Here is a 20,500-nt window from a genome sequence, read left to right as displayed (position 1 = left end):
TGGTCCTCCTTAATGTCTGTATTCACTGGGGTGAGCAAGCCATGCTTCTGGTCCGGAGGGCCCTCTCGGGACCCTTCCCCTTTAGCTTCAGCAGCCCTTTCGGCATTCACCCCAGCCCAGGGTCTCCACCTCGCACACCTAACAGACTTGCCGCCAAAGCTGTATACTGCTTGTCAGAGTTTAGAACCCAGTTCAGAAGCATATAGCTTCTGCTTTCAGTGTACTTGGCATTGTGAGGCGTGCCTGTGACCTAGCACTAGACGTGGAGGCAGCCTGTAATACATGGGATTCTGTCTTTAAAAAAAAAAAAAACACAAAACCACCCTTTCCCCACCCCCTTAAAATGTATGTTTGGAGACAGGGTTTCTCTGCTTGTTCTGATCACAAAGATTATTTTGGGGGGGAGCAGGGGAGGGGGGAGTTGAAGCAGGGTCTCTCTATGTAGCCCTGGCTGACCTGGAACTCTATGCAGACCAGGCTGGCTTTGAACTCACAACAGAGATCTGTCTGCCTCTCTCTACTCCTCCTCCTGAGTGCTGGGGTTAAAGGTGTGTGTCACCACCTCCCCCTCCCCCCAAGAGACCTTGTTTCTTGCCTACACGCACGCACGCGCACACTCGCGCTCCAGAACAGCGGCAGGAGGTGCCTCTCCAGAGAATGGCCCTCCCTCGTTTGGTTCCGTGTGTCCAGTTAATGTTTCTTGTGGCTACAACTAGGAATATGATGAGAGCAACTTAAGGGAAGATGGGCTTCTTTCCCACGAGGCTCAAGTGGCCGTGCTCTGTCAATGCTGAGGAACGGGTGGCGCCTACAGTCTCTTGGTCTCTGGTACCCAACAGGAAGCAAGACAAAGGGGGAATGGCAGGTCTATGCTGGCTTATCCCTCAGCCCAATGGGATAGTACTGTCCACACAATCAGCTTGGGCCTCCCCACCTCCATTAAACCTGAAGGCACTGCCATGCACAGAGGCAGAAGTGTGCCTCAGAAATGCCCCAGCTCTTTCTTTCTTTCTTTCTTTCTTTCTTTTTATTTAATTTTCTTTTCGTTTTGTTTTGTTTTGTTTTGAAGACAGGGCTTCTCTATGTAGCCTTGGCTGGCCTAGACTTACTTTGTAGACCATGCTGGCCTTGAACTCACATTGATCCACCTGCCTCTGGGTGTGTGCCACCACACCCGGCTCACCCCAGCTGTTTTCTTAATCCAACCAAGCTGACAACGGAAATGAACCACCACAGCCCCACCGTACACAATGCTTTACTCTGTTGGAGGGACCAGGCCTGGCCGCATCGTGTTTATAGGCGACAGTGCCTGGATTCGGTTCACCTTAACTGGCCCCGGAATCCTGTTTTCAGCCAGGGCTCCAGGAAACGTGCTGTTTAGGGATGGAGAGTGCAAGATACTTTATTCTGTGTGTAATTATGAGTCTGGAGCTTGTTCTGTCTCTGAGCTTTTGGGACATGAGAGACATCTGTAGGCAATAGCCTGTTTTCAAAACTGGAGGTGAAATGAAAAGTAGGAGTTCATGATTTCAGCCTAGTCTGGAGAGAAGGCACTTGGAGGCAGCCTGGTCAGGTTACCCTGTGCTGATGCAGGTTGGACCCATCAGGTGTCCATGAGCTGTGACCGAGAGCCGCGAGGAAGGGCGGTACACTGCTCACTGATTGGCTGGCTTTCCTTATTTCGTTTTTTTTTTCCTTCCAGCTCCCTTGGGAAGAAGATCAGTAGCTTGCTTATCTTTCTTTCCCCTTTTAAATTTTGTTTAATTAATATTTGTGTGTGGGAGGGCTGGAGAGATGGCTCAGTGGGTAAGATCTTCCAGAGATCCTGAGTTCAATTCCCAGCAGCCAGATGGTGGCTCACAACCATCTGTAATAAGATCTGATGCCCTCTTCTGGCCTGCAGCTGTACATTCAGAAAGAGCACTCATATACATAAAATAAGTAAATCTTTAAAACGTAAAAAAAAAAAAAAGTGTGTGTGTGTGTGTGTGTATGTGTGTGTGTGAGATGTGCGATTCATGTATGTACCTGTGTGAATGTGGGTGCACTCCGAAACGGCATGCGTTTGATACAGGGGCCCCACTTGTCTGCTCTGCGGTGTCTGTCCAGGGTCCTGCTTAGCTCTGTCTCCATCTCACCACAGGAGCCCTGGGAGTGTAGATGTGTGCTGCTGTGCCCGACTTTCTATGGGCTCTAGATTCTAACTCAGCACGGCAAGCAGCTTACCCCCCAGGCCATTCCCAAAGCCCCCCATTTTATCAGCCCCAAGACCCTGTCTCACACAGGCGCTCTGCTCATGACCTGTATGCCCTAGTCCTGCCTTCTATCTTAGAGGCCCATGCTGCCAAGAGAAACAGCAGTCAAACATGCGTGAGTAGGTGGGGCTCAAGGAGTAAGGCAAACTCTACCAGGCTGTGCCCAGGATGAGTGGGGAAGGCATGGGCTACAGCTGCCTCCCACAGTTTGTGATGAGCTTGGCACAGTGCTTGGCACCACCGGGCACTAATAAACAATCTTCTAATGAAGGCTGGTACTGTAGCCTGTCTGATGTATAAAATAGGTATTGTTTTTTGCGCATTTCCCAGAGTCGAGGAAGCTGAGGGAGGCGCAGAGAGCTTTCATAACTCTTGGTCACACAGGTAGACTGTGGCAGAGCTGTGATTTGAGAGTTTAAGTGTGGTCATGGAGCCATACGTATTCATGTCCTTGCACCTGTCCTTGGAAGCCACTCATATTCGCTGCTTATGTTTTGAGCTTTTGTTCAGAATTTTTAAATTCTGACGTAGCTTCACAGTTAACCAGGGAAGGACAAGTGACTGTCAGCTCCTCTCAGACTTCAGGAGTCTGTCCTTGGCAACACCTGACTCACGGGCAGGCCTCTGGGAAGCCTTAGGTCTAAGCGCTCTGTGTCTGTGAGGTAGGTGGGTGTGTCTCTTCTGAGAAAGTTCACTGGTGAGAAAACAGCCTAGAAACTCGGCTCCTCCCAGGAAGCAAGGCTGACCCAAATTGTGGTCTTTGGACACACTGGCTGAAATAAATGCCAGAGACGAGTGTAGAGTTAGAATTTTGCATGGCATAGCTCCTTCTGTGGCCTCAGACAAAGATGACTTGTAACCTGCCCAGCAGACGCTCTTGGGTGTGGCACCAGCCCCTCCCTGGCTGCCAAGAGCCATAACCATGCATTATTCACAGGCGGCAGTCCCTGCCCTTCCCTACTCTGCCCTGGAGAGGCCCTGCTTATATATGAGTCTGTGCTGTGCCACGCCTGTCACACCACCCTGTCACACCACCGCCCTATCCTGCCTTTGCTTTTTGCCCCTTCTCCTTCCCATGTCTTTGCCCCTGCCTTTGCTTTTTGCCCCTTCTCCTTCCCATGTCTTTGCCCCTCCTTTGGCCTCCCTCCCGCCTCTACCCCCCTCCCTCCCTCCCTCATTCCTGCAGGGTTGTGAATGTGCGGGGGGCAGGGGGTGGGGTAGGGTGGGGGACTTCTTTCCCAGACTGCCAGACAAGGGAGTCTCTTAAAGGCTTTTTCCAAGGTATGGGAGCTTCACCAGTTTGAACCCTACCTGAAATCTGTGTCATTTGCCCTGCCCCGCCCCATCTGTGCACTCGCAGTTGAAGCACCTGTGTTTGTCAGGCACATTCAACCTGGGCTACACTGAGAATGTGCACCTTGAGACAAGGCCTGTGCTGCTTCAGGGAGTCCCCTGTGTCTCCTACCCCACCCTCCTCAAGCACAAGCCTGTGATCAGTGCATGAGTAGACAACCCCACCCCACCCCCACCCCCCCCCCACCCCCCGCCACGCTCTGGGCTGTCGCTTTCCCAGGATTTACTGTCCAGTTGCTCTTTGGATAATGAAACGCTCAACCCAGAAGGGGTCTTGCAGGCCTTGGGCTCCAACTCTTTCAACGCTTTCTCCTGTTTCCTCGGTTTAATCTCTGAGAAGTAAAGATAGCTCTCCCTCTGTGCTCGGGTGTGGGTTATCTTGGGGACATGGCTCCTTTGATCTTCCTCCTAGTGCCTGTGGGCTTCGGGGCCTAGGGGTGGGTCCTAAGCCTGTGCCCTCCTTCTCTTCTCCTCCTTAGCCCCCCTCCCCCGCCACCCCCGGTGCAGCCCCAAGATACACATGTGCATGTGTGGTGTATGTGCAGTTCGTGGTTTGGGGCCCTTTAGCCTCCTTGGTCCCTTACACAGAGCCGTGGCCCTCCCTTGTTCTTACTGGAGAGAACAGCATCAGATTAGATCTTTGCAGGCAGCACTGTTGTTAGGTCAGGAGCTCTTCAGATACGACCTACTCCAGACTCGTCATTCAGCAGGAAGTGAGCAAACTGACTTAGAAGGCGAACAAGCCCCAAGGCCCAGTGGTGGAGGGAAGAGCAGAGCCTGGATCTTTCTGGAATGCTGTGCTCTTGTCCTACTACCCTGTCACCCCACCCCATGAGTTTGGTGCGTATTTGCAGTGCTGGGGATCAAAGCCAAAGCTGTGTGCATGCCACCACTCAGCTATTTCCCTGGTTCTTTTGTTTTGTTTTGCTTATTAAAGGCAGGGTCTTGCTATGTATGTAGCCTAGGCCGCTGCTTCCTGAGTGCCGAGATTACAGGCATGTGTCACACCAGGCTGTTCCAGCAGGGGTTTCTCAGTTTAACAGAGCCCTGGAACTCACAGAGATCCACTGGCCTCTGCATCCCGAGAGCCTAGGATTAAAGGTGTGCGCCACCACGCCAGGCTATTCAATTTTTATTACACCCTTTTGGAACAGAGAGGTCCCTTTGAACCTGCGTGGTCTCTGTCTGTGGATTCAGCCAACCAATTGCAATCTCTACCATATGTGCATAGAATTTTTTTCTCTTGCCAGCACTCATACAATGTAGTGACATCGTATTAGGAGTGACAAGTACCCTGGAGATGGTTTAAACTGTGTGGGAAGAGATGCCTAAGTTACAGGCAGGTCTTGTGCCATTTTGTATAAGGGACATGAGCAGTTTGGTATCCATCTTGGAGGGGACAATGTCCTTGGCCCTGTCCTCTGCAGGGAAGAGCCCTTGGGCAGTTACTATTTACAAATTGAATGTGTAGACAAGGCCACCTCATTTCCTTGGTCACTTGTGGCCATCGGCTGATTAGTTGTCAACTGGAAGGAACAGAGCAAAGAGGGATGGACTAGATTTTTTTTTTTTAATTTATTTTTATTTTATGTGCACTGTGTGTCTACAGTGTCAGATTTTGGAGTTACAGACAGTTGTGAGCTGCCATGTGGGTGCTGGGAATTGAACCCAGGTCCTCTGGAAGAACAATCAGTGCTCCCAACTGCTGAGCCATCTCTCTCCAGCCCTGGACTAGATTTTTTTTCCTTCTTCTTCTTCTCTCTCTCTCTCTTTTTTTTTTTTTTTTTTTTTTTGAGACCGAGGCTCACTGTGTAGCCCTGGCTGTCCTGGAATTCACTCTGTAGACCAGGCTGGCCTCTGACTCACCTGCCTCTGCCCAGCAAGTGCTGGGATTAAAGGTGTGCTTCACTCTGCGCTTGGGTTACAGGTTTTGTATTTTCCTTGGACTTTTTCCTTTGAAAAATCTTAATCACAGTAACAAGAAAAAGAAGGCTATTTTGCGGGACTACGTTGACGCTTGGTAGTGTCCCTGAGGGGCTTCAGGTGGCCCTGGAGACTGGGACAGGCCAGTGTGGAAACTGAAAATGCAGACACTTAACACACTCATTAGGGGCCTAAGAGCAATTTTATGTTCTGGATGGCATTCCTCCTGTGGGCCGGTTCTGTGGTGGCTGTTCCCCATGTATTTACACCACTGCCACACAGTGGTCACTGCATGGAACAGCAACCTGCCTGTAGAATATCCAGTGGCGAGCGGGGTCACCTCTGGCTGGCTGGAACAGGAATATTTTCATACTTTCTCTTTCCAGTTCACTCCACGAGTTCGAATCTGATTGCACATGTTCTTTGCATTTTTCATATGTTTGCCTCAGAGACCTATTTAGTTTAGTTCAAATGGCATATAAGGGCTGGATTAAGGTGGAACTTGTTCTGGGCCATCCTTGGAAGAGCCGATTAACTTCGGGAACCCCCTCCCCCCTTTGGGTTTTCGAGACAGGGTTTCTCTGTGTAGCCTTGGCTGTCCTGGACCCACTTTGTAGACCAGGCTGGCCTTGAACTCACAGCAATCCACCTGTCTCTGCCTCCTGAGTGCTGGGATTAAAGGCGTACGCCACCACGCCCAGCCCGAGAACCTCTCTTGTTTCTTATCTAGACCACAGAGAGACTAGTAACTCGTTTTCAGGGAGGAGTACATGAGCGTGCACTGGAGGAGATGCTTAGAGGTGGCCAGACAGTTGAATTGGCGAGAGGCCGGGCATTGGTATCAGGCAAGTTAGTTCACTTCCTAGAACTTAGGACCCGGGAGTGAGCTTTATTGAGAATTCATCGTTATCCAGTTAGGTGCCTGGTGTACTTGACTCCCCAGGTGCTACCAGGCACTGTGACACCATGGCTGCACCTGTGCTGTCCTAGGTAGAGTTCCATTGCTGGGATAAGGACACTATGACCAGAAGCAATTTGGGAAGGAAAGGGCTCATTTTGTCTTGTAGTCCATCATCCAGGGAAGTCAGGTCGTGGGAGCTCCAGGCGGGAACCTGAAGGCAAGAACGGATGGCAGAGGCCATGGAGGAGTGCTGCCTACTGGCATGCCCAGCTTGCTCTTGTAGAGCACCCAAGACCACCAGTTGGTGGGTGGCACTGCCCACAGTGAGCTGGGCCCTCCCAGGTCTAGCAAACCAATTGAGAAAATGCACCGTAGGCCTGCCCGAAGCTCAGTGTGGGGGGAGCGTGTTCTCAGTTGACGTCCCTTCTTAAACGGCTTTGCCATGTGTCAAGTTGACATAAAACCAGGTAGCACTGATTGAGGCCTTTAGGCATTACATTACTAAAGGATCACAAAAGAATTTAATCGGTCAGTATGTCCCCTTACAGGTTATGTGGAGAGAAAAGTAAAAGTGGGTGCAGGGAGGAGTAGACAGGTGGTGTGGAGAAGGAGTCTTGTCACTCGTGTCTTGGCATAGGGACTATTTGGAAGGTAAATTACTCTCTGGTACTTGTGCATAGTCTCTCAGGTTGGTGATTACTGCCAGTTACTTAGTACTTCTTACTTGCTGTGCTTTCTGTTAATGTGTACTGTAATGCTGTAAAGACCAAAGCATTAATAAAATGTTCTGAGGAGAGGCTTTGGGCGTGCACTCTTAAATATTGTTTGAAGCCAGATGTGGTGGTTCACATCTTTAATCCCAGGAGGAAGGCAGCCAGGTCTCTTGACTACAGAGGCCACAGCCTACTCTACAGAGCAAACCCCAGGCCAGCCAGGGCCATGTAAGGAGACCCTGCCCCAAAAATAAACATGTAGAGAAACGACCGTCCTTTGAGGTAAAAATGCACAGTAGCAGGCTCCCCGTGGAACAGTATTTTTGCAGAAGGAAAATTTAGCAAGGGCAGATTTGCCGGATAGTCTTAGTGAAGTGCTGTTTTTAGTTGCTGACGGATTGGTTTCCTTTCGCTACCCCTCAGAAGGCCAGTGTGAAGAGTGAGAGGCGCACTTGGAGCACGAGCCTGCTGCACTTGAGTGAGACAGAGCAGTCTGTCAGGGGGAGAACCGCCCAGCTGCTCTCCGTGGAACGCAGATGAAGCCTAGTTTATCTGCATTTCCCGCCCTGAGCTCGTTCACGCGTGACCTTGCTTTGCTTTTCTTCTAGGATGTGGAGAAAGAGAAGGAAACGCACAATTACCTCAGCAAGGAGGAAATCAAAGAGAAAGTTCACAAGTACAATTCAGCCGTCACAGACAAGTTGAAGATGACCTTAGTAAGTTCTCCTTCCTGCTTCATTTGGCTCTCACAAAAAGACAAATGAGGTCAGGGAGATGGCTAGGGGAAAGGGAGGAGTGTGCAAAAAATACAAGCCGGCAGGTTTGATCCCCAAGACTCACGGAAAGGCCAGGTGTGGTGCACATCTGTAATGCCAGCACTCCTACAGAGAAATGGCGTCGGCTAGGAGCTTTCGAGCCTGGAATATATAAAGCAGCAGCAGCAGCAGCAGCAGCAGCAGCAGCAGCAGCAATAGCTTGACTAGGTGGGAGGTGGGAGACTTCTCTGACCTCCCTGAGCATGCTGTGCACAGGGGTGTGTATATTTGAAGGGTTTAGTGGAAGTGGTCATTTAGTATGTGTCCCCATTGCCACTAGGAATAAAGCCAGTCTGTTTTCTTAGTGTCAACTCATTGCTGACCTGTTGTCTCAGAGCCCTTACTTTGATCTTCCTTTTTGTGGAAGATTGGGGATGTCAAGCACAGAGCGCGCGGTGCGCGCGCACGCACACACACACACACACACACCTGGCTGGCATGTGCTGCACAGGACCGTGTCCTCTCTGAGCAGTGCTGACCCATCACAGGAGATGTCGGAGGCTCAAACTTCAGGGCCATCTTGCTCCTTGCTCCGGGACTGGCACGTTTCCCAGGCAACACTTTCCTCCACTGCATCTGCCCTGCAGATCTTGTGTGAGCCCCACACTGAGGTAGCCCCTCTCTGCGCTCTTCGGTGAAGTTACCTTAGAGCCGAGAAAGGAGGAAAGCTCTGTTCGCCTTTCCGTTTGACTTAGAGCCGCTCCTTTCCCTGTCCTGCTGACCTCCTGCTCAGTGTGACCTCTCTTCATTCCTCAGAATTCAAATGGGATTTACACTGGCTTCATCAAGGTGCAGATGGAACTGTACAAACCCTCCCAGGCCCCTCCCAGCCCCGGGAGGCTCCCGCCCAGTGGCGGTGGCTGCGTGAACACGCTTCACATCAGCAGCACAAACACTGTGGGAGAAGTGATCGAGGCCCTGCTCAAGAAGTTCCTGGTGACTGAGAGCCCCGCCAAGTTTGCACTTTATAAGCGGTGTCACAGAGAAGACCAAGGTATGTGCCACACTTAAAGTGAAAATGGTCTGTCTGCTTTGTTTTCTGTCTCCTTTACTCACTTTCAGGAGGACAGCTGATAGAGACCATGTCAGACTGTGTCAAAGCCCAGTGACAGATTGTGGAAGCCACGCTCTCACAGCAGATCTTTATGATGACTGGCTGGTTGTAATTTTGAGTTGAGGAGTGGTAGGTCTGAGGGGCTTGGAGGCATCTATGTAAAAGGAACTTTTATTCACCTGTTTCAATTGTTGTCTCGGAGTCTTACTGCCTTGACCTAGCCTGGCAAGCTTCTAGCCTCTGTACAACCCAACCTACGCCTAGAATGTTTTCAGCATCTGAGACTTACTCCTAAATAAGCTTACAGCCCAAAATGCAGCCATTTTTATAGTCTCTGGGGTCTGTGGATTGTGCCAGCCATGTGGCATAGTCACCCTCTTCACAATTCTGTTCAAGGGTGTCTTTGAAGTCAACTGTGTAGGACACCCACGGGCGGGTGAGGAAAGCCTCCGTGAACCCCCAGATGCTGATGTTCATGGACCTGGCTCCAGGCTCCAAAGTGAGCCCAGTGAAGTAACAGGCTCCTGTGTGGACACATAGCTTTGCCAGCACTGGCCTTCATCTGCAGAGAGCTTAATCACCTTGATAGGACAGTTGCTGTGCTCAGTGACCACGATGCTGCTTCCGGAATCCAGGATGGTATCATAATGTGGTCCTTCTAGCATCTTTGCCCAGGAGTGACCCCCATCATCTGAGAGGTACATGTCTGGGACCATTACTGAGATGGCATCTCCCAGACTACCGTGAGCGATGGCGGTGCGCACCGCGTTGGGCTCTGAGAGTGGGGCTGTCGAACATTCAGCTCCAGGAGATGCTGTAAGAAGCATGGCTTCGGGAGCTGCACCCTTTCTTGGTCTTTGCAGTAGCATCACACTCGCTGTGCTCCAGCTTCCACGGGTGCTCCCACCGTGCTCCCAGGTCCAAAGGGATCACGCTCTGAATAGAGCTGTGCTGCATTGTAGTTCATTAGTGAGGGGACACGGCAGGAACCTGGGGGCAGGAGCTGGTGTAGAGACCATGGAGGGGCCAAGAGAGAAGCCAGATTGAATCAGTCAGCTGGGAGAAGAGTTTGAGCCAGAACAGCTCAGTTGAAGCAGCCAACCCAGAGCTCAGAAAGAACAAGTAAGGGTGAGCTTATTCAGCAGTAAGTCTCAGAGGCTGAAAACATTCTAGGCCTAAGTTAGATTGTATGGAGGCTAGAAGCTTCCAGAGCTAGCCCAGGTTAACTGATAGAGGCAGTAAGCCTCCCAGACAACAACAGAAACAGGCGAATAAAAGTTCCTGTTAACATCTGTCTTCATTGAGCATGTGTGGAGGATTTGTTGGTGTGCACAGAGGGAGAGGGGCAGGTTTGGAAAGGGTGTGGTGGCGATGGTTTTAATGCCCTTTAGGACACAAAAGAGCACATCCGTTGTTGAGGCTTTCAGTAATGCATTTACACATGCTGTGGCGTGACAGATCGAGAAGTGCTTATACAACGCATTCAACTCAGATATGAGGAAGAGTGCGTGGTGTCCTGACCTGGAGTCTGTCTGAACTTATGCCTGTGCCCGTTCCCAGTGGATAGAGAGAATGTCATATTACCTCATGAAATGGGCTGGGATGTCCTGGGTGAGGCGTTTGCATGGAACTTAGTGTCTGTGACTCACTCTCTGTGCTAACTGGGAAGTGTGATAAAGAGCCGTAAGCTACTTATGTTTCTCTAGTTTGTCTCTGGGACAAGCCTAAAGCAGACAGAGAAGAAAATGTACTGACTCTGACATGATGTCAGTGTCCTTTAGCTGCCCAGGGTGACGCACGGCTTCTCCTGAGTGTGTACGTTCGTTAGACACAGGCCTTTCGGAACAGAGAGACAGGCCAGTCAGAATCGCAGCCCTCCTGAAGCCCTGGGCCTCAGCAGCCTGGGGAGGAGTAGCCACCACCAGGAAACCACAGTGCACTTGCATCCGAAGTGCCGAGAGACACAAGGGAAGTCCAATGACACTTTTAGCTTGCTGCTGGACATCAGCTACACAATCTAAAGATCCCCACTTCTCCTCTAAGAGGAGGCACAGAGTCACCACACGCATATTTAATGCAAATTCCTATTTCGTTTTTTTTTTTTTTTTTCTTGGCACTCATTTCCTGTTCCTCAAGATGGGGTGCCTGCCAGGTGGTCTGTACACCATGGAACTGTGGGAGAATGGTGACCTGGCTCCAGACATGGGGCCTGTCCCTGTGCTGTGTCAGGATGAAGAGCGGGGGGCTGTCCTGTGCTCTGTAACATCCTGTCTGTCCCCTTTCCCAGTGTATGCCTGCAAGCTCTCTGACCGCGAGCACCCGCTCTACCTGCGGCTGGTAGCAGGGCCCAGAACCGACTCGCTTAGCTTCGTTCTTCGGGAACATGAAATTGGAGAGGTGAGTGGAGACCTGTTCACGATGGCATCACGCTACACAGAGCAGCCAGCCGGCCTACTCTATTGCTTCAAGGAGGTGGCAGGGCAGAGAACGGGAGAGGTGTGAACCTCCCAAAGTGAAGCCCACGTTAGCTCGCTGTGTAACTCTTAGAACACTATGTTGCTGTGCGCTCTTCAGAGGTTGAGGGCAATAACAGTGTTAACTTGTCCTCATGCGTCGAGCCATTTTCTCCTCTTCCCAGCTCCACGTGACAAGCCAGCTGAGCCGCCCCCACATTCTTAAGAACAGTCTTCAGGCCAGTTTCCTTCTAAAGGGAAGGAAAGGGAAACACAACAAGATGCGCGCCCTAGAATCCCTTCCCCTCTTCAACAAGTCAGATGACTCGGGAGTTCCATTTGCACCAGCCTCCTCTTGCCTCCAGGCAGGAGGTATTGGGGTGTCCAGTGAAGACATGCCTACTGTCTTATAGATCCCCTGTGAGCTTCCCGTGATCCCTGCGCTAACTGTCCAGCTCAGGTCCTTAGACTAGGGACATGTGAAGTGTCCTGAGGGAACAGTCCCTGAGGTTGGGAGGGCAGGCTTGGTGCTCACAAGTCAGGGGCCTAGGCTGTGGCTAAATGGGAACACCGAGTGAGGCAGATCTTCTAATTATTCCTCCTCAGAAGGAGCTAGAACATGGTACTAGCTAGATACTTTCTTTAAGTTACCGTCATCGTCATGTATGTATATGTGTGACAGGTGTTTGCGGGCACCAGTTGATTCCCTTCCGCATGTAGGTGGGTCCCAGGGTTAGATCTCAGGTCACCAGGTTTGCGTAGCAGAATCTTATGATATTCACAGCTTAAAAAAAAAGTTTTGTTTGTTTGTTTTTTAATTACATTTTATTAAGCCAAGTGTGGTGGCGCATACTTTTTATTCCCAGCTCTCTGGAGGCAGAGGCAGGTGGATCTCTGTGAGTTCAAGGCCAGCTTGGCCTATAAAGCGAGTCCAAGATAGCCAAGGCTACACAGAGAAACACTGTCTCAGGAGGTTGGGCGGGGGGGGGGGGGGGGGGGGGGGGGATGTGTGTGTGTGTCTGTGTCTATCTGTCTGTCTGTGTAGTGCCTGCTGTGGGGAGCATGCTGTGAGGGAACTAGAACTCGGCCTCCAGGACAGGAATCAGACTGAGGGCAGTGAGTCTCCCCGAGCTGCCATGCAGGGCAGGTGTGGGCAAGGGAGACACTAAGCAAGGAGTTTGGGTTATTGCAGTCTTGGTCCTGAGCAGGGCTTCCGAGTGGCTCAGTGAAAGCTGTTAACTAAACCCAGCCTTGGGTGGGAAGGGAGGGGAAGCCTTCTCAGGACCCCGAAGGGTGAGCCGGAGATTCCAGGCTAAGCAGAGCAGGGAGGACGTGGCTAAGCTGAGGTACTGAGCTGGGCTAAGTGTCAGGCGTGGGGCTGGGAAGGCAGCGTATTTCTTACACATTCAGTGGGTGCCAACTGCACGCTTTAACAAGGAGTGCTGACCGTGCTGTGTGTGTAGGAGGATGGGGGTACTCAGATGGAGAGTGCAAGGAAGGATGCTGATGCAGGGGTGCGGCAGTGGGTGACAGTGGGAGCTGGGGCAGTCGAATTGGAGAAAGCAGGTGGACTAGATTGTGGGAAGAGGGAGGAAGGCCAGAGTGTGATGACTACAGATCCAAGTGTGGGGAGTGAGTCAGTCTGTCTGTCTGTCTGTCTGTCTGTCTGTCTGTCTGTCTGTCTGTCTGTCTCTCTCTCTCTCTCTCTCTCTCTCTCTCTCTCTCTCTCTCTCAGCATTCTACTTGGCTTGATGTCACATGCTCTTAACACTGGCACTCGGAAGGATCACGAGTTGAAGACCAGACTGTGCAACATAGCAAAACCTTGTGTGTGTGTGTGTGTGAGAGAGAGAGAGAGAGAGAGACAGAGAGAGAGACAGAGTGTTTTGCGGTCAGGGAGGGAGAAGGAACCACACGATCCTGTCTAGACTCTTGAGTTAAACGTACGGGTGCTCCTCTCTGTCGCCCACAGTGGGAAGCCTTCAGCCTCCCCGAGCTGCAGAACTTCTTGCGCATCTTGGACAAGGAAGAGGATGAGCAGCTGCAAGGCCTGAAGCGGCGCTACACAGCCTACAGGCAGAAGCTGGAGGAGGCGCTGGGCGAGGTGTGGAAGCCAGGCTAAGACGGAGGGCTTCCTGCAGGAAAGCACAGCTCGGGACTCATGAAAGAGCAGCGCCGCCTCTCTCCCCGGGCCCGGCCACGCTAGGGTCTTCCGCTTTTCTCTCTAGACTCAGTTCTCAAAGCCTGGTCACTCAGCATCCTGCGCCTCACGGATTGGCCTGGGGACCCCGCAAGCTTGTTTGTTACGGCACGGCGATGTTACCTCTCGCAGGCTGTGAGCCTGTGGTCATAGGCGCGTCCTGGAGTGCTTGGAAGCATGAACTCTGGCTTGACTTTTCCCTGGTCCCTTCTATTTAATGATGTGACTTTGTTAAGCTTCAGGAAGTAATAAGTGCAGTTGAGTTTTAAAGCTTTAACAAGCAATCTCTAAGTACTTGTCCTATGGTGAAACTACCTGCTTGTTTTGGTTCTATGTTAGAACAGTCTGTCCTCATGAACTGAAAGAAACAGCAATGTGGGAACTCTGGGGGACTGAGAAAAGATTTTAGAAGAGTTTGGACCAGAAAGTAAAGAGCATGTTGGGAAGGTCGAGGGAAGGCGAGAGCCTAGGGCTTGGGAAGGGGATGAGCGCGGCTTCTCAGTGAGCCTTCGAGGAGAAAGGTGTATTTGTTTGTAAAGGAGGTAAAAGCATTCAGGGTCAACATTAAGCCTGTTTTAAGATTGCTGGATTTGCTAGTGGTATAACATGGGGTCCCAGCCAAAGAGATAGGAGTGGAGTCCAGAGGGAGGGGGTCCATGACCTGCAGCTGACCTTCAGTGGACAGCCTTGACTGCAGTGGTCCGAGGTAGGTCTTCTGCACCTGGACCTGACCTGTGCATCCCCCCCCGTGCCCCCAGTCCATTGGTGTGGCGTGGATGGTCCCGGGGTGTAGCTTCTCCGTGTAGGTGGGGTCTGACCATTTGTTAATTCCTGTTAAGGTAGTGTATTTTATCCCCAGAGATTGTTTTTGGAGTTGGAGTATGGGTGAGGGCAGCTGTATCCCCTCAACTGTTAGCTAGAAGATGACCAGGGCTCAAGGCAGACTTTGTGACAATCAACTCTCTTCCCTCCTCTCCCGCCCCTCCTTTTCCCTGTCCCCTTCCCCTTGCACGCCTCCTCCCCCCAGTCCCTCTCCAAAGTTGTTCTTATGAAGTAGAGGACAGGGGTGTTGGTTAGAAGCCCAGGCCTACCACATCCTTGCCTCTTAGAGACTTGACTAAGGTCCCCAAGGAAGGAAAGTCCACACCCAGCTGACTGCACAACAGGTGTTCATTATGGAACTATTTTCACAGAAGTGCATGTTCCTTCCAACCAAAAAAGCCATGTGTGCAACAGAAGCCTTCCTGAAGACGGGTGCAGTCGCTTCATTTTCTGACGCAGCTTGCAAATCGGAGAGCAGAGGGAAGCAGGGTGCTGTGTTTCTGGAGGGGCCTAATAGTCGGTCTGTTTCTAGTCTAGATAGATTTTGCTGTTTATAAATTCCCAAGGAATTGTTAACACGGTGACACCTGATGGATTCTTTTGGAAATTCCAAGGTGTCCCCACTCTTGGCCTTTCTATGAACCGTGCCTTTGATGGAGTATCTGCCCCTCTGTGGTGGCTCTCCTGACTTGTCAGAGAAGGTCGCTCCGTGGGAGGCAGGTCCACGTGTGGGTTGTGCTTCACAAGCTCCCGAGACAATCGGATCTTCCAAGCTATTAGGAAGAGTTGGGGGGCGGGAGGGGCGGGGGGGAGGAGTAGAGTTAGCTATAAAATATGAATGCCACACCTTGTTTAATTTTGCATGTGTTTCTTTTTTTTTAGTGCATCAATGAGGTCTAGTGACATTGCCATCCGACACGTTGCCTTTGTTGTTCAGGGAATGCCTTTGTGGCTTTTGTGTGCTGGCTTTACTGTTGAGACTGTGGCTTGGGTTTGTGTATGCCAGCCTCGACCACCTGGTCTTCTAATTGCTCCTCCCCTAAGCTCAGCATTTGTGACAAACACTGTTAGAACCTGTAAGTAGTAGCTGGTGGGTTATCTGTGAATTATTTTATTTTATTTTATTTTACTTGAAGTAGATCGTGTGAAGCAGGCACCTTCCTCTCTATTCATCAAACCTCACTCGCTGTCACATGCACTACATGTTGTCACTCAGAAACTTGACCGTGTTGAAGATCTGCCAGTCTGTGGATCCTGAAAACGGATGCTCTCTCCCAAACACTGGTTAGTTACTACAGCAGCATTTTTAAAGCCTAAAAGAAGAAAAAGAGCCCCAGCGGCCAAAGATCTTTTTTTTTTTTTTCTTTCTCTTTTAACCATTGTTCAGATCCTTCTGTGAAATGAAACAAAGCTTTGCTGTAATACTGTTTTCTCTTCAAAATGTGATGGTACAGGAAGGTGATAAATGAAGGGTGGAGTTGCAGGGGAGCATTTTAAATCTAGAAGTTAAAAGCTATATTTATAATGTTGATGAGTTTAAGTTTTATTTTTATAGGGAAGATTATTTTTTTTTTCTCTCCCCTGAAATTGTATCTGGAATGGCAAATTGTTTCTATGATTAAAAATTGGAAGTTATTAATTGATATTCATTATGTCTTTATTTATGATAACATACATACACACATATGTATATTATATATATATTTTTTTCACAGTTTTGGAACAAACTGTTTTTGGAGAGAAATATACCGTAATTCAGTAATGTTTATAAGGATTTGTTTTTCTCTGGGGAGAGGGCACATCGTTTTTTCCCAAATGTTGTCTTTGTTTCCTTATTCTAGCTCCGTGTCTGCCTGTCCTGAACATTAAAGCATGAGAACTGCTGAAAACCATGCGACACTGGAGTTGTGAAGAGAACCTTGTTGCTGCCATCAGCAGACCAAGCAGTCCTTAGAGACAGACCCTCAGCCACCCTGCCATTCTTTTCCTCCTGGGTTTTTTTGTTTTTTGGTTGTTTTGTTATTCATTTTGCTTTGTTTTTTTTAAACCTGAAATAGGCCACTTTAACAACAGGAAGTGTTTGATTTTAGGTTGTTTTACAAGTGGGATGGAGAGATTTGGTGGGAACAGTGTTCTCCTTATTCAGTGTCCAAGGCTGCAGAACATGGTCTCTCTGTTATGCTGTCCCCTAGAGGCCTTGTTGAAATGAGGGCCAGGCCATGGGAAGAAACTATCCTGGGTAGTTAATTTATTTTTATCTTATTATTTATTTGTTTATTTGGTTTTTTTGAGACACGGTTTCTCTGTGTAACAGTCCTGTCTGTCCTGGACTCACTTTGTAGACCAGGCTGGCCTTGAACTCAAGAGATCTGCCTGCCTCTGCCTCCCGAGTGCTGGCATTAATAGTGTGAGCCACCACGCCTGGCTATTTTATTTTATTTTTTTGCAAAATACTCTCTAAAGGTTCTGGATAGGGGATTGGAGAGATGGCTCAGAGGTTAAGAGCACTGTGTGCTGCTCTTCCGGAGGTCCTGAATTCAATTCCCAGCAACTACATGGTGGCTCATAACCATCTAAACTGAAATCTGATGCCCTCTTCTGGCATGCGGGTGTACATGCAGGCAGAACATTGTATACATAATAAAAGTAAATTTTAAAAAAGAAAGAAGAGGTTCTGGATTGTTACTTCAGACCTCTACCTCTGTCCCCAAGACAAGTCGTAGACATGAGAATTTCTCTTCCTTAAGGCAGGTCCCTGGGCAGCTCTTCCATCTCTTTCTGTCTTGGAGCTGGCCCTACAGGAATCCCCGTTGTGAGTGAGGCTGGAGAGAGAGAGAGAGAGAGAGAGAGAGAGAGAGAGAGAGAGAGAGAGAGAGCACTCTGAAGCGAAGTGTGTAGAATGATTTCTCAGAAGCTCTGAGATCGGTTCCCAGCATCCACACCAGGTGCTCACAACATGTAGGTATACCTCAGCCCCAGGGAGCTCTTAGGCCTCTGTGGCACCTGCACTCTCATGCCACACCCAAACACAGACACACAATTAAAAATAAAAACTTTTGGGTTAAGTTCTATCCCCAGCAGGATGTCAAGAGTAGTGCTACTAATAAAACTAAAAATAACATTTCAAAAGGGTTCCTACCTCTTTAAGAGAGCCTAGGCTGCACAAAGAAAAAACATCGTGAAGAGAAGGGAGGCCCCTGTTGGGCTTCCCCTTGGTCTATCCCATTCCAACATGGCTGTCCAGGCTTCTCTAGATGCTATTTAGTGAAGGTGCCACAACCACCCCATCCTCATCTGGAGGGCTTCCTGGAGAGTGGTGCATCTTGCCCAGTGAATGTCTTCATCTTTATCTAATGTAATAAGCTCCCACATGTGAGTTATTCTAGTAAAAATGAGTCTGAGGAGGGGTTGAGGGAGCCCATGCATAGCCCTATAACCTGGGACTTTTTGTGAGTGTCAAGTGTGCAGTTTGTTTTGGGGCCTGGGCCCTCGGCTGTGGATGGGGGCCTAGTAGAGGCCGTCTTGCTGTTGCTGGCTTTCACTGCATGATTCCCTGTTTGCTGGTGGGGGGCTTCTCCCATCATCCGACTCACCCCATGGGTCAGTGCTGCGAGGGTGTGCTGCACAGAAGGAACAGAACTCTTGAGTTCTGCCTGCCCTGCATTTGGATGCTGCCAGGTGGTCCTGCCCTACTTTGGTGTTTTGTTTTACTGCAAGGCGGAAGTCTCTGTTACAGCCTATGTCCACCAAGTGTTCTCCTTGTACTGGGCCTTAATTTTAAAAGCTGACAGTAGCCTGGCTTGCTGGCTCATGCCTTGAATCCCAGCACTCAGGAGGCAGAAGCAGGTGGATCACTGTGAGTTCGAGGACAGCCAGAGCTACACACAGAAACCCTGTCTCAAAACAAAACAAAACAAAAAGCTGACAGTATGCTAACACATCTGAGGAGCCACCGTGAGATTGGTAGTGTGAAGATTTGCACAAGCCACCGTGAGAGTGACTTGGCAGGCCTGTGACAGCCTGGCTTCTCAGCCATCTCCAAGCTCCAGCGTATTCAGCAAACCGCATTTTCTTTTTTGTTTGTTTTGTTTTTCGAGACAGAGTTTGTCTGTGTAGCCCTAGCTGGCCTGGACTCGCTTCGTAGACCAGGCTGGTCTCGAACTCACAGCCATCCACCTACCTTTGCCTCCTGAGTGCGGGGATTAAACGTGTGTGCCACCACCGCCTGGCAGCAAACTGCATTTTCAAAGAACAAACACCGCATCCCCTCTGATGGGCAGATCATGAAAACTGGCTTCTGGTGGAGCCTTTCCAGGATTTACTTATTGGTGGTGGTTCTTCATTTATGGCTTCATGGAGCAGTTCGCAACCTCTGGGTCACAACCCCCTTGGGAGTCGAACAGTGGTTTCGGGGTCTCATATCCGATATCCTGCATATCATACATTTGCATTATGATTCATAAGGGTAGCAACATTACAGTTAGGAAAGAGCAACAGAAAGGACCTGGTCTTGGGTTTTCCTTTAAGATCTGTTGCCTGGGAGGAGTGGGCGGGGCAGGGCAGGCAGCCAATCCCAGCGTTCCTCTTGCAATTGGTCAGATAATTCCTGGAGCTACCAGGAAAAAAGGTTCAGGAGCAAGCCATACAAGTCACCCACTCTGTGCAGGGGGTTAAACCCACTCAGTCACCTTCAAGACAAGCGTCATCCTTCATAAAGGAGCTAAGTATTTAAGAGTCTGTGGTGTACCGCTTTCTGACGTGAGCCACTACTTGTTTGTTTTGTTTCTGGTTTTTCGAGACAGGGTAAGAAACAAGAAGTGTAGCCTTGGCTATTCTGGATTTGCTTTGTAGACCAGGCTGGCCTCGAACTTAGAGAGATCCACCTGCCTCTGCCTCCCAGGTACTGGGATTAAAAGTGAGTGCCACCACACCTGGCTGAGCCACTACTTGTTTATTTCTGAGTTCTAGAAAGAATCTTGGCCTAAAGCGTTTAATGGGGGTGGGGAGGAAAGCCAGGTGAACGCCTGAAGGGCCAGGTGGAGAGTGTGGCCAGCTGCAGGCCCGCTTCCAGGTTGCGCAGATTAGCAGATTAGTCAGAGGGATGGATTTAGGCTTTGGTTTGGTTTCTGGTCTGGTTTAATCTTGTTTCGCTTTGCTTTTTTTTTTTTGGCAAATTACTTGAGGTTGATCCTAGGGTGACAGGGTCGAGGTGAAATTTGTGATTTAGAACACTGGTTTCCGAGAGACACCCTTGTGAAGACTTCTTTGTTGTGTTTTGTTTTTCAGAGACGTGGTCTCTCTGTGTAGCCCTGGATGTTGTGGGCTCACTCTGTAGACCAGGCTGGCCTTGAATTTACAGGCTTCTGCCTCTGCCTCTGCTTCCCGAGTGCTGGGCTTAAAGGAGTGCACCACTGCCTCCTGGCTCTCAGGTGCCGTTTGATCTTTGGTGCCAGTACAGGGACTCTGCCATATTAAGACGCTCTCAGCCGCACACAGTGGCACTGAACGCCCCGGAAGCCCCCGTCTGTCTCCTTGTTGCTGAGGAAGGTGAGTTGGTGCTTTGAAATGTTCACACTCACACACAGCAGCACCACAGGGAGGGAATTTATTATAGCCAGCCAAGTGTTTTGTTTCCCGTTTGTTGATATCGTTGTTGTGTGTTGAGAGGTGCCACAGCATTTCCACAGCACACCTATGGAGAATCAGTTCTTTTTCCTTCTACCATGTGGGTCCTGGGCATTCAACTCAGGCCATCAGGTTGGTGGCAGGTGCTTTAACCCGCTGAGCCTTCTCCTAGGTCCTTAAGTCTTCTAAAAGGGTGACCTGTATATATCTTACTTAATGTCCTTGTGTCCTGTGATATCTTTATTACTGTGTGTGTTTGGTCTTTTGAGACAGTCTCTGTACATATCCCTTGGCTGAACTGGACTCACTATGTAGACCAGGCTGACTTCGAACTCACAGCAATCCGCCTGCCTCTGCCTCGCGAGTGCTGGGATTAAAGGCGTGCG

At 49.9% G+C, this 20,500-nt stretch overlaps 1 protein-coding gene across 1 annotated transcript in view; it reads left to right on the top strand.

Moving 5' to 3' along the window:
* Positions 1-13,810, top strand: part of Rassf3 (Ras association domain family member 3) — a 63,054-nt gene extending 49,244 nt beyond the window's left edge. Inside the window, exons 2-5 of the mRNA XM_051170399.1 lie at positions 7,754-7,861; positions 8,717-8,954; positions 11,302-11,411; positions 13,440-13,810. Coding sequence (XP_051026356.1) covers positions 7,754-7,861; positions 8,717-8,954; positions 11,302-11,411; positions 13,440-13,589 — 606 coding nt within the window. The 3' untranslated portion in view covers positions 13,590-13,810. The remainder of the gene's footprint in view (positions 1-7,753; positions 7,862-8,716; positions 8,955-11,301; positions 11,412-13,439) is intronic.
* Positions 13,811-20,500: the final 6,690 nt, after the last annotated feature.

This window comes from Acomys russatus, chromosome 28 (assembly GCF_903995435.1).
Source record: "Acomys russatus chromosome 28, mAcoRus1.1, whole genome shotgun sequence".
Lineage (NCBI taxonomy): Eukaryota > Metazoa > Chordata > Mammalia > Rodentia > Muridae > Acomys > Acomys russatus.
Note: the sequence above shows the minus strand (reverse complement) of the source record. Positions and strands in the feature narration are given on the sequence as shown.